The sequence below is a fragment of the Cnephaeus nilssonii genome (genome assembly GCF_951640355.1).
Source record: "Cnephaeus nilssonii genome assembly, chromosome: 20".
NCBI classification, from domain to species: domain Eukaryota; kingdom Metazoa; phylum Chordata; class Mammalia; order Chiroptera; family Vespertilionidae; genus Cnephaeus; species Cnephaeus nilssonii.
Genome location: NC_137091.1, coordinates 36,660,090 through 36,673,785, shown reverse-complemented (window position 1 = coordinate 36,673,785; position 13,696 = coordinate 36,660,090). Strand labels below are relative to the sequence as shown.

Genomic DNA, 13,696 nt, shown 5'->3' with positions numbered 1-13,696 from the left:
AGAGACTGCCCTGACCAGTCCCTGTCTGGCCTAGAAAACCAGATGGCTACCTCTGCCCACGAGCCTTCTATGACCACTCTATCCGTAGCTCTCTGCCATGCTACAGACCCTGTAGTTACCCCACTTTAATCCTCTCATTAGATCTCATTGCTGCCTGATCCTAGATTACCTGCCTATTTAATAACTAGAGGCCCGGTGCACGAATTTGTGCACAGGTGGGGTCACTCAGCCTGGCCAGCAATTGGGGCCGATTGGGGGGGGGCGGTCGGCCAGCTGGGGGGAGGGGCCGCAAGAGGTTTGCTGGCTGGCCAGGGGGAGGGACAGTGAGAGGTTGGCTGTGGGAATGTACTGCCCACCAGGGAGCAGCTCCTACATTGAGTGACCTGGTGGTCAGTGTGTGTCACAGTGACCGGTCAACTGGTCGTTTGGTCACTTAGGTTTTTATATATATAGACTAGGGGCCCAGTGCATGAAATTCGTGCACGGGGGTTGGAGGGAGGGTCCCTCAGCCCGGCCTGCACCCTCTCCAATCTGGGACCCCCTCAGGGGATGTCTGACTGCTGGTTTAGGCCTGATCCCTGCTGTGGACATCCCTCTCGCAATCTGGGACCGCTGGCTCCTAACCACTCGCTTGCCTGATCGCCCCTAACTGCTCCCCTGCCGGCCTGAGCCCCTAGCTTCTCCACTGCCTGCCTGATTGCCTTAAGCACCTCTGCCTCAGCCTCCGCCATGGTGGCTTTGTCCGGAAGGACATCCGGAAGGTCGTTTGTTCTTAGCATATTACACTTTTATTAGTATAGATTGCCTTCCCTTCCCTGTAGGACACAAATGCCAAGGGAACAGGCACTGTTCACTTCTCTATCCTGAGCACTTTGACTGGAGCTCACACATAGTAAGGTCTCAATAAACACGTGCCAAACAAATCAATGAAGTGCAGTGTACTCTGGGACAATTTACCTTTGTTTTGGTTAATCCTCACTGGAGGATATTTTTCCCATTGATATTTAGAGAGAGTGGAAGGGACGGAGGGGGAGAGAGAGCAAAAAACATCAATGTGAGAGAGATACATCAATTGGTTGCCTTCCGCATGCATCCCGATTAGGGCTGGGGATTGAACCTGCAACCCAGGCACATGCCCTTGACTGAGAATTGAACCTGAGACCTTTTGGTGAGCGGGCCGATGCTCTAACAACTGAGAACACTGGCCAGGGCTAGAGCAAGTTACTTTAATGCTGCATGCGTTGTCTAGAAAACAGACTGCTGAGGGTGCCCATCTCATGGGGCTGCTGTGGAGATGAAATGGGATAATACGCATATGGTGCGCTTAAACCGTAACTGGCTTGCAGTATGTGTTTGGCTGATGTTGACTTCTACTCCATCACCATTACCACTTTTCCAGATGACAAAGGCCCTCAAGCAACAACCCTGGGGAGGCCTCCTGTTAGTACTCTGGGAGCTGTCACCCCCAAGCCCCTCCCACCTTGCAGGGTGAGCTCCCTTACCTCCGGGGGGTGCCGTCGTCGAAGGGTGGGATGATGACCACCTTGACGGTGACGGAGGTGCGCAGCAGGTCGATCATCTGGTCATGGGTCAGGGTGACCACAGCCACCTTGCAGATCTCCACCAGCCGGCTGCCTTGCCGGAGGCCGGCCTGCCAGGCAAACCCATAGTCTTCTACCTCGGCCACAGTCCCGTCGTACTTCACGTGGAAGCCCAACTGCCCGAGCCCATTCCTCCGCAGAGTCATGTCCACCGTCTCCCAGCCGTTGGTCATCACCTGCAGGCAACAGGTGGGATCTAGCTTCACAAGCTGTTTGGGGTCAGCTCTTGTGGAAGACACCTGATCAGATTCCTTCCTTTGAGGCCAAAGACCCAGCTGATCCCTATGTAACCTCCCAGGCGATGCCAGGGTGCAGGAGCACAAACACCCACCTAGTCCCAGCCCAGGATCCTGACTTCTGGAGAGAAAGCATATGGCTCATTATCTCAGAGAGAGGCAGCAGTCACTAGCCAAGCCATGTTCTCCAAACATATATAGATGTGAGGATCCAAGGAACAGAACCCTGTCCTTTAGCACATCCTCTTCTTGGGACAAAAAGATGAACCTAACAAGCTATGGCTATTAAGCAAGTTCCATCAAGATCTGTCTTCCCTTTCCTAAATCTGCATTAAGGAAAGAGAATGTGTGATGGTTCAAATTTCCTGTGAGCGGTCAACTCCTGGCTAGAAATTATCTTATTTAAAGTGCCTATAAGAGTGGTGGCTTTCACACTTTTCTGACCACAGTAAGAAATTAATTTATCCCACAAGCCACACTACACATTCACATAGGTACACATACATACACACACACAAAAATCTTCCTTGCAATCCAAATTGATCACATTTGTGACTGTAGTTAGCAAGAAATGAGAGTTTGGATGGAAAAAACTTACCTGAAAATGAAACCACATCTGTTAGGTTCCTGATTTGGACAGAGAATTTGGGAAGTAGGGCAACATCTAAGATGGGAATGCCACAAAAGAGTGGAAATCCTTACTCACTGGGGTGTACTCTGATATATATATATATATATATATATATATATATATATATATATATATATATATATATATATATGTATGTATATATATATATCAACCAATAAATGCATAAATAAGTGGAACAACAAATCAGTATTTTTCTTTACATCTCTCTCTTTCAAATCAATTAAAAAATTGTTTAAAGCCTCAAAGAGAAAGTATGACTGGATTTATCCTGACCTATTACTTCTACTTTGGGAGTTGAAATTTCTTCCCTTTGAAGCAGTCATCCTTGTGTCCAAAGTATTTGGCTGTGGGTTATAGAGTCAAGTCTGCACATCTGTGTTTGTGCCCGTGACCAATTAGGCCACACCAGCCCTGGGAGTCCTGGGGAGGGCCCAATCTTCTGGGGGGTCCAGGCAGCTCAGATAATGCTGCAGCAGAACTGCTAACGGCCTTCAGACTCCATTCTCCCCTCCTTCCCTTTAGTAATAAGACTCCCCACCCCCGACTGCAAGTCAGAGTTCTGATGGGTACAGGACCACCTAGTTGGGGACCACATTTCGCAGCTTTCCCCACAGCTGGGTGTGGACATATGACTTGGCTTTGGCTAACAGGATATGAGTTGAAGTGATGGAACTTCTACTTGTGTTTTTAAAAATAAAATTGCTTGCTCTCCATGCTCACACATTCTCCTTCCCAGCAGACAGGGATGTGGGTATGGAGTGACCGAAGGAAAAGGAGAAACCATGAGATGGAAGGGATGTGAGCCCTGTCCTTGACCAGCCTGAGCACCAAGCACAAGAGTATTAAACGCCCACCTTATTTCAGCTACTAGCAGCTCAGTCTACAATCACCCACAACAGTTACTTTGGATCGTTTTGGACAGGAGCTGGTAGGCAACTGTCTCAGTGTCCTGAAATTGCTGTGCCTGTCCCCTTTGCTTTTGTAACAAACCGAAGAAATCACTGCCCGAAGGAGAGATCCACTCCTGAAGTTTACAAGGTTCCAGAATGGTCCAATGGCAGAGAGAACGCCTTATGAAACCAAACACACAGATCAGTTTCAAGGAACCTCTGCCGTGTCATGCGGCCACACTGCCCCAAGCCCCCCTCTGAAAGCTCATTTTCCTGAGGACTGATTTTTGTGTAGCAGGTGCTGGGTACACCCTTATATGCCCAATTTCGCTAGTATTAATAATTAGCTTATTTTATTGGGTGTGGAAACTTGAGGTGATGTCAGTTCCTCTAGGTCTGACTCTGGAACTCCAACTTTCAGCCACTGTGCTGTATTCCCCTGCTGCTCCCCCTGCCATTTGCTCTTTTGTTTCTTTGTCCCTCATTCTTCACAGAGGTGGTTAGGGGCTATCAGGATGATTCTTATTTATTGCTCTAGTCACAGTATAAAAGTAATTTCCTCATGGAGGTAGCCCCAATCCTGGGGGCCAGGCTCACAAGCTGAGGTGCTTAGTGGGTAATGTATGTGAGTAGAAGGTTGGTGGAACCATGGCCAAATGGTATGCTTCTTGTATCACCTAAAGGGGGCACCCAACACCTGCTTCAGCTAACTACTGTCCTGTGCAAACGCAGGCCATTTTTAAGGGAAGCCAGAGAGCTATCTCTCTTATAAAAACCCTGTGGCCGTGACCACCGTTACAACCAAACGTCATGATTTCTTCATGGGAACAAGTAAGTGTTGCTCTGTTCAATTCTAATCTTCCAACGAAGGTTAATTTAAGTGCTCCTGAGAAGGAAAGGTTAGGGCAGGAAACTATTCTTATCTCCGTTCACAACTGTCTTCAAGGTGGGCAAGGACTTGACGCTGGGTCCCGCGGCATGCTGGGTCTGGGTCTCACGCAATTTCACGCAGTGGGCCTCTAGTCCTATATAATAAAGAGCTAATGCAAATGGTCGTCACACCCTCACACTGTCAAGCTTAAAGGCTCAGACACTCAACACTGGGGAGAGAGGAATGGGGACCAGCCAGGCATAAATGAGCTAGCTAGAGAGGAATAGGGACCAGCCAGGCACAAATGAGCTCGCAAGAGAGGAATAGGGACCAACCAGGCACAAATGAACTTGCGAGAGAGGAAAGGGGACCAGCCAGGCTGCGGCCCAGGACAGGGACAAGCCGCCTGTCCCGCAGTCCCAGGTGCCAGCGGCTGTACCTGCACCTGTGGCCCGGGAGAGGGACAAGCCGCCTGCCCCGCGGTCCTGGGTGCCAGTGGCTGCAGCCCAGGCAAAGCCATCCCCTGCGGCTGCAGCCGGCCCGGGTCCTGGGTGCCTGCGGCCGGCCAGAGGGAAGGAAGCCTGGGTCTTGGGTGCCTGTGACCGACCAGAGGAGGGAATTCTGGGTCCTGGGTGCGGGGTGAGGCAGAGGTGGTTAGGGGCAATCAGGCCAGCAGGGGAGCATTTAGGGGCTATCAGGCAGGCAGGCAGAGGAGTTAGGGGAGATCAGGTAGGCAGGCGAGCGGTTAGGAGCCAGTGGTCCCGGATTGCGAGAGGCAATCGGACATCCCCAGAGGGGTCCTGAATTGGAGAGGGTGCAGGCCGGGCTGAGGGACATTCCCCCCCCACCCCCCTTGCACAATTTCATAAAATCCTTTGAATGTTAAGGTTTGGTACCTAATTGAATATGTCTGGGGCTGCAGCCACCCTGCTGGTTGAGACTGTCTCCCATGATAGGTTCCCCTGGCACCCTCAACACTCCTCCTGGTACTTAGGCCTCAGGTGGGAGCCTCAGGAGGGCAGGCCTGGGCCCATCACAGTCACTGCTGTCTCAGCATTGCTCCACCCAGGGCCAGGCACATAATAAAACTTACTGATTTAGCAAGAGAAGATGTCCGAATCCCAGTTCTGTGGGCAGGGAGGGTGTGGACTCCTCACCCCGAAGGATTTAAGAAGAGAGACTCGCTCTCATGAGTTGTTTCAGAGGGGCCTGCCCTTCACAGAAGATGGCTTACGCCATCACTTCCTGGCCACCTGGTTTCTCAGTGGGCTCTGGGGCACTGAGATGGTGAGGGCTGTGGAAAGGTGCTCTAGAAGCACCACACCCATAGTAGGCACGAGGTGGGCATGGGATGGAGTGGCACAAAGAGGATGTGGGTAAAATGTGCAATCTGCTCTCAGGATTTGGGGAGGAAGAACTCAGGCACTTAACTCACTCTGGGTCCTGGACAAGCCACTTTACCTCCCTGGGCCTCAGTTTCCTCATCTGTGAAGTAGGGATGACAATGGTATCTCCCTCACTGGGCCCCTTTGAGGAAGAAATGCAAAGTCGTGCAAGGTGTTGATCAGGGTCTCACACAGTTAGTCCTCCATAAATGTTCACTTTTGCTTTTACTACAGGGTGGTATACATGCATGCTTTCAGTACAAGTTCACTGAATATTTACTGCATACCAGGTGCTAGACTCGGTGCTGAGGACAGTGGTGAACAACATATATAAAAAAAACCACTTCAAATGGCGGAAAGTTATAGGGAAAATTAAAGCAGGGGCAGTGGGTGGAGAGGGTTTACAATTTTAGATAACGAGGCCTCACTGGCAAAGTGACATATGAATAAAGGCCTGTAGGAGAGGCGGAAGTGAGCCATGTGCAGATCAGGAAAATTGTTCCAGTGAGAGGGCACAGGCAGTGCAAAGGCCCTGAGGTTGGATGCCTGCCTAGCACACTGGGGAAACAGCAAAAATCTGTGTGCCTGGAGCAGAGACAGTGATGGGGAGATGAGGTCAGAGAGGTTGACCTCATGTAGGACCTCACGGGCCACCATAAGGACTTTGGCTTTACCTAGAGTGAGCTGAGGGTTTTGAGCACAGCAGTGACATGATCAGACACCTCTGACTACCATGCTGAGAACAGATCATAGGGCAGCAAGGGCGGAGGCAAGGGAGACTGTAAGGAGGCTACTGGACAGTCCAGGAAAGGCCAGGGTGGAGGCTGTAGAAGGCTAGAAGTAGCTGGAGTCTGACTACTGGATGTGGAGCTGACAGATTGGATGTGGGTGTGATAGAAAGAGGGGAGTGAGGCTGATGCCAAGGCTTCTGACCTCAACAAATGAAGTGCCAACTTGTCCTTTACCAAGACAGAAAAACTCCGGGAGGCAGTGGGAGGAAAACTAGGAGTTTGCTCTTGGACATGTTTTTGGGGGCTTATAGACACTCAAATGGACATGCTGAGTAAACAGTAGGCTACCAGTCTCGAGTTCGGGCACAAATCGAATTTGGAGTCAGAAAAACCTGGATTCAGATCCTACTCTGCCATCTACTGGCTGTATGACCTTATGTGAATCTCTCTATTTCTCTGAGTCTCAATTTCCTTATCTGTCAAGTGGGTATACGAACAGCACTTATACTCCATGGGGACGGTTGGAGGATTGTGAAATCATGCATGTAAAATGATTACACAGAAGCAGGGTTCAATAAACCCATTCAACTAACCAACTAATCAGTACTGATTGAACAGCTACTATGTGCCAGCCCTTATCTATGGAAATGAAATAAGCAAGTGAGCAAAGCAGAGGCTCTGTTCATGGACTGCATATCCCAATGGAAAATCTAAATACTAAACCTGCGCATGGGTTTTAAAGTGAGGGAAGCTGAGAGCAGGGCTTTACCAATCCAACTTGAACTGAATCAGAGAGTGCAAAGGCCTAGAAAGGCAAAGACAGCCAGCAGACAGTGGCATCCGGAGGCCACAGTCCACCAACTCAAGCAAGCTTATCTGGGCAATATAACTCATCCAATGCTTAAAGCAATCACCCAAAATAGGATGATTATCATTCCCATTTTCAGATGGAGAAACTGAGTCACATAGCAGTTAAGCAAATTGGCTCAAGGTCACATAGCTGGTAAGTGAACCACAGAACCGCTGTAGCCCTTGCCGTCTCGACCTTACCTTCAGTCTCTGGACAATGTCCCTTATGTCCTCCATAGAGCCCTCTGTGGTCCGCAGGAAGATGTGGTCCCCTCGCCCATAGAAGATTTTTAGCGTTGAGGAGTCTGGGGTCCAGCCAATGACATCCCCACAGTAGCAGTTGAATACCACCTCCTTGGTGCGTAGGTCCAGTAGTACCACAAACTCGTTGGAAATCCCCAAAATGCAGTCAATTTCCACCCCCTGGCCATAGTCCTGAGCCGCCACCCTCCAGGCAATGGCTCCTGAACTGTGCTGCTCAGCGCCTGCCCGAGCTTTGGTCTTCTCCTTCTTCTTGGAGGTCAGGGAGATGAGGTTGAATTTGCCAGTGGAATCGATGGGTGTGTTGGAGATACAGTTTTCAGCCAGATCCTTGAGGTACTCTTGGCGGGTCCTGGTGGCCATAGTGTGGAACTTGTCGGACTTGTGTGCAGCATTCTCTGCATTAATCACCTTGGCCAACAAGAAGTCTCTGAAGACATCAGATTTGCGGAATGTGGTTCCACTGGGGATGGGGGGACCAAAAGGAGGAGCATCTTTGGATCGGGTCACAGCCATACTGAAGAGGGAGAAATCATTTAGATGGTAGAAAGAAAGGCATTTGAGATCCCCTTTAGAAAGAAAATACACGATTAGAGAGCTCACCTTTTTAAGAATGGAAGTCTACCTCTAATTAGTTAGTTGCTGGCTAACTAGACTGGAAACTTTAGAGAGTCTTAGGGGACATACATGCATTTTTTACTTCTTATACAGTAGATGTTATAATACCGTTGATATTTAAAGAATAATTCTCCTGCACCATTTAACTTCAATTATTCTCATTTTACATATATATGTAAAATATATATATTTTGTGGGCAGGTCTACCCCTATCCCACTGATCATGGGCCTGGTCACATGACTTGATTGAGCCAATGGCTGCCAAGCAAAGGCATGCAATGTGTGGCGGGGTGGGGCCTGGGCTCGCCTCCTGTGCTCCTGCCATGAGATGAGCACACTCTAGATGGCCTACTGGTCCCAGAGGGATGAGGGCCACTTGGAGTAGACATAGACCTGACCTGTGCTCTGGAACCAAGGCCAGCTAGATCTCAGCTCACCTGCAAATGTGTGAATCACTGAGTTTAAGGGGGGAGGGTGAGTTAAGCAGCATTACTGTAGAATGCCTGAGTGATATAAATCATCTCATCAAGGTCATTTTGAAAATTCACTGTTATAGGAAGTTAGAATGGGACCCTGCCTACTTCAGTTTTGACCCAGCTGCCACCATGATAAAAATCAGATAGCAACTGAGTGAGAATGGAAAAAAGGAAATGATATAAAACCTGTTCCCAAAAATTCCTCACCCACTATGCAAACTATAGAGAGAGGGAGGGAACATTTAGGGAAAGTTGGGTGGTGAGCCCCATTATCCCTGCCCACCCCCAGCTAGGGGCCTTCTAGGTGACCCTTATAATAGGAGGAGCCCAGAGAGCATGCAGCCAGCTTCAATCAGTTTCAGTGACACCTCCTGGTCTCATTTTCTCCTTGTGCTCCTACCCTGGACAGGTGAGACATGGCAGTCAGCAGGACTGGGGAAGCAAGTGCAAGGTGGAGAAACAGAGGAGAGGTAAGCCTCCCCACCACTTGGTCCACGGAGGCTTCCAGGCAGAAGCAGCCTTGAGCTTCTATGGGGGAAAGGATTTGGAGATTTGACAAGTATCTTTGAACATTCTAATGACCAAACTGAGTTGAGACCCAGAGGCTAAAAGACAGATAATTTCTAACATCAAGTGAATAGGCTGTGGCATCTGCCAAAGTGATCACCCAAGACTGGGGGAGGATGACTCTTGTTGAAAGACATTTCAAGGGGCTACAGAGTCACCGCGAGTTATGCTGTTTACATATGATGGTTAAAAAAATAGTACGAGTTGCTGTAAATGAGTGAGCAATAAGTTCGGTAAGTTTTCCTTAGCGTACGGTACTGGGCCTCTACAACAACTTCAACTCGAGAGTATGGTGTTAGAAAAGACTTCCTACCAGGCTGGCATGGCTCAGTGGTTGAGCGTTAATCTATGAACCAGAAGGCCACAGTTTGATTCCTGGTCAGGGCACATGCCCGGGTTACAGGCTCAATCCCCAGTTTGGGGCGTGCAGGAAGCAGCAGATCAATGATTCTCTCTCATCATTGATGTTTCTGCCTCTCTCTCCCTTCTTCTCTGAAATCAATTAAAAAAAGATCTATCCTCCTATCTAATAAAGACGAAATATACAAATTGACTGTAACTTTGCGACAAAGATGGCGGTGCCCACAGCCAATAAGGAGGGAATAGGCAAATTGATGTGACAAGGTGAGAGGCGGAAAGCAGCTCTGGCTGGAGCGAAGGCGGAAAGCGCCTCTGGGCCAGAGCAAAGGCAGTGCTGGCAGGCCTATTCTTGCACGAATCTTTGTGCATGGGGCTTCTAGTATATAAATAAAAGCCTAAGCAACCATTGCAACCGAACAAGCTGCATGGTGCGACTAGGCTGGCAGGGGGGTTAGTAAGGGGTGACCAAACGACTGAGCAGCAGGCTGCGTGGGGTGACCAGGCCCGCACGGGGGGCAGTTAGGGGCAACCAGGCCAGTGGGGGAGGGCAGTTGGGGGCAACTAGGCGAGCAGGGGGGGCAGTTAGGGGCGATCAGGCAGGTGAACAGTTAGGAGCCAGTGGTCCTGGATTGTGAGAGGGATGTCCGACTGCTGGTTTAGGCTTGATCCTGGGGATCGGGCCTAAACCGGCAGTCGGACATCCCCCGAGAGATCCCAGATTGGTGGGGGTGCAGGCTGAGCTGAGGGGAACCCCCCGTGCATGAATTTCGTGCACCGGGCCTCTAATATATATAAAAGAAGAGATCTACTGTTTCTCTTCCTACTGTAGAACAATTTTTTAAATAATGAGATTTTTTTTTTTCCCCTGGGGAACACCCAAGAACATGAGCATTCATGGGAGGCCCAGAAGCCCTCCCGAGTTCACAATCTGGCTTCCTAGCCTTGGGGAAGCATGATGGTTTCTTCCCTCCAGAGGTAATCTAGCTCATCCAATCTTATGGCTTTAATCTGAACCATGCTTCCCCCCACCTCCACCCCCCCAGTCTCCAAGTCTAGGAGCTTGGTGTCTGTAGCCAAATTTATCCCTGAGGCCCAGCAGAGGGGACCAGGGCCCATGTGCCACAGTGTTTCTATGGCAGCCTTCTGGACCAATGCCTACCATGGGGGGCAGGCACTGAATTTGACATGGCTGCAGAAATAATGAGATTTTTAAAAAATATTTTTTTAATCCTCACCTGAGGATATTTTTCCATTGATTTTTAGAGTGGAAAGGAGAAAGACAGAAAGAAATATCGATGTGAGAGAAACATATTGATTGGTAGCCTCCTGCACGAGCCCTGACCAGGACTAGGGCCAAGGAGCCTGCAACCAAGGTACATGCCCTTGACTGGAATCGAACTCTGGATCCTTTCGGTCCTCAGGCCGATGCTCTATCTACTGAGCCAAACCAGCTAGGGCTAAATAATGAGATTCTTGATTAAAACATATTCCATGAACCCCAAACATCATGTAAGCTTATTGGTTTTGACTCCCAACACAAGGTGGCCAGTACAATATTCATTTGACAACCATTTCTGGGATGCCTACTCCTTAGGCATTGGGATATAGTGTGCCCTACCCTCCTGAGCCTTTACTCTAGGAGAAGAAACATACTCACAAATCTATATATATAAAAGTCTAATATGCAAAGTGTCCCCTTGGGAGTTCAACCGGGAAACCAGGAGTTCGATCGCTTGCTATGACATGTGCTGACCACTGGGGGCAGTGCAGAATGAAGAAAGGCCCCAGCCAGCAGCTGGCTGCCAGGGAAGGGAGGCCCTGGCCGGCAGCCAGAAGGCCCCAATCGGCCCTAATTGCTGGCTAGGCCTAGAGACCCTACCGGTGCACTAATTTAATGTATCGGGCCTCTAATTAACTTATAAAGACAAAAAAGGGAATGGATATGACAGAACAATAGAAGGAACTGATTTGGACAGGGAGTCCGAGAGGGCCTTTCTGAGGAAGTGACAATGAAGCTGGGATCTAAGGCTGAGCAGGAGCCAGAGGAAGAGCTAAAGGGAGAGTGTAGCATGTGCCTGACCAGGAAAGAGCCAGAGCTCTGAGAGCAAAGAGCAGGAGGCTAGTAAGGACACCATGGGCCAGGTGTGTTAGCACTTTTCATCCTGATCATGAGAATTAGCAAGCATTTAACCATCTGGGCCGGTTATCCACCATCTATGCTCCCAGATCCAGTCCCTGCCATTCTCTACCTGCTCAGCATCCTGGAAGGTGGGTTTCTACAAATTGTCACTTTCACCTGTGTTCCTGTGCCCTCTGTCTTCCAGGTGAATTCAGCCAACAGAAGCACAGGCAGGTGATGGGAAGGTGAGAGGAGAGAGAAGGTGGAGTATTTATTTATTTTCACTGCCTCCCTGCAGGGCTCGGATAGTGGCGGTAGCTGTAGTCCTTGGTCTTTACTCACAGCCATAGCTTTTGTCAGGCGGCCCCTCTCCCAAAGCCATAGCTCTCCCTAACTTCCAGAAACTTCCCCCTGCTGCTGCTGATCCCTAGATGCCTCACTTTCCTGTACATGTTCCCTTAACCTAGCCACACTGTTAGTAGTCAGTTCATTAATCCCTTCAGCTAAAACCCTGAGGGGGACGTTTGTGTCTTGCTAGGTCCCTGGCAGATGCAGGCACTAGCCAAGAGAGATAACCAGACTGACAATCTGTAAGGATCACTGTGGCTTTCCCATGAAGCAAGGACTGCAAGGGACCAAAGCATGTGCAGACTGCCGAGGGAGCTCCTGCATGCTGCCTGCGATGAGCCCAGACCCCTTGCTCTCCACCTCCACTGTCCACTGCCCAGAGGCCCTGTTCCACGTCCTAGGAGGGCCATGTGAGCAGGTGCCACCCCGGCTTAGTTGGTTCCCCAGCACCATCACAGGCTCTCAATACTGATTAATTTAAAGAAAATTAAATATTTAATCTTGAACAGACAGACCAAGAAGAAACAGATTTCTACCAACATACAGTGTGTACAGGTTTGACAGAAAAGGGCACTTTCCAGTGAAAAGGCTCTTCAAAGGCCACACAGATTTTCTTCTGTGGAAAACCTTGTGAGCATGGCCTTGTCCCCAGGCAGAGGGATGGATGAGATGACCTCACCAGTCTCTCTAACTAAACAACAGTGCATTCAGACTGTGCTTTACAGATGTGAACAGCTTTGCAACTTCTTCATTCAGCACGTGGCTGTTTACAATGACAGATTTTGGCTTTTCTCATAGTCCTGATTCATGATTTTAAAAATCATGAAACTGTAAGCTGCTGAAGATTTCTGGACAATCAGAACACTGGACTCTAACTTCCCTAGCAGGAGGGGCTGGGTTTTCACAGCTCCCAGGCTGCAGGGATGCTGGTGTACTATTTGGAAACAGCACACGTGAAATGGGAAAGGAGAACAACTTGTCCCACCACTAGAGACGGTGTGACTACCAGTCACCTGCTCACTGTAGCTCATTAAGTATTTCTAGAGTATTCACAGTTATTCAACAACTATTTCCTCAGTGTCCCTGGTGTTTGGGCCAGGTATCTGTCTAGCTAGCAAAAATGTCTCGAGGACCCACTTATGGCAAGCACTGTGCCGTGATAGACATATGAAGATGAACATGACACGGGGTTACCTTCAAGGGAGGCAAGGGCCACATCACTAAGTCATTGTTACAGGGTGATGAGTGCTATGACAGAATGTGTTTGGGAACACAGCGGGGACAGGGTAAGGTTTGTCCAGAGGGGAGCTGCCTGTGGGAAAAGAGGTAAGGAGGGTGAGGGTGCAGCTTTGATTGAATCTCTAACATTTTCTTTCTTAAAAATAAAGAGGAGAGAGCTGGAACAAATATGGCAAAATGTTAACATCTGTTAAATCTGGTGGTAGGCACACGGGCTTCTGTTGTATTATTTTCTGTACTTTTTAGGATAGGGAGGAAGGGAGAAGGCCCGCCCAACCTTGCTCAGCCTCTGCCTCTCATGTGTGATGAGAGGACTACTTCCTCCTCTGAGTATGTGCATGCACCCAGGCACACCCAAGAACAACTCTATCTTCCCTCATCAGGGCTATCTTTCAACTGCTGAGGAACATGGGATATCATCTGAGTGACCTCAAGCCACAAGACATAGGCACTTACAGCTGCTGCTGAAACAAAGGGGTGAGGGGTGGCAGGG

General features: G+C 49.3%; 1 protein-coding gene across 5 annotated transcripts in view; it reads right to left on the bottom strand.

The window, feature by feature from the left end:
- Window positions 1-13,696, bottom strand: part of SIPA1L3 (signal induced proliferation associated 1 like 3) — a 246,732-nt gene that overhangs the window by 62,832 nt on the left and 170,204 nt on the right. For all 5 annotated transcript variants that reach the window (XM_079799983.1, XM_079799984.1, XM_079799982.1 and 2 more), the window contains 2 exons: window positions 7,417-7,993; window positions 1,503-1,777 (listed from right to left, as the gene is read on the bottom strand). In XM_079799983.1, coding sequence (XP_079656109.1) covers window positions 1,503-1,777; window positions 7,417-7,993 — 852 coding nt within the window. The remainder of the gene's footprint in view (window positions 1-1,502; window positions 1,778-7,416; window positions 7,994-13,696) is intronic.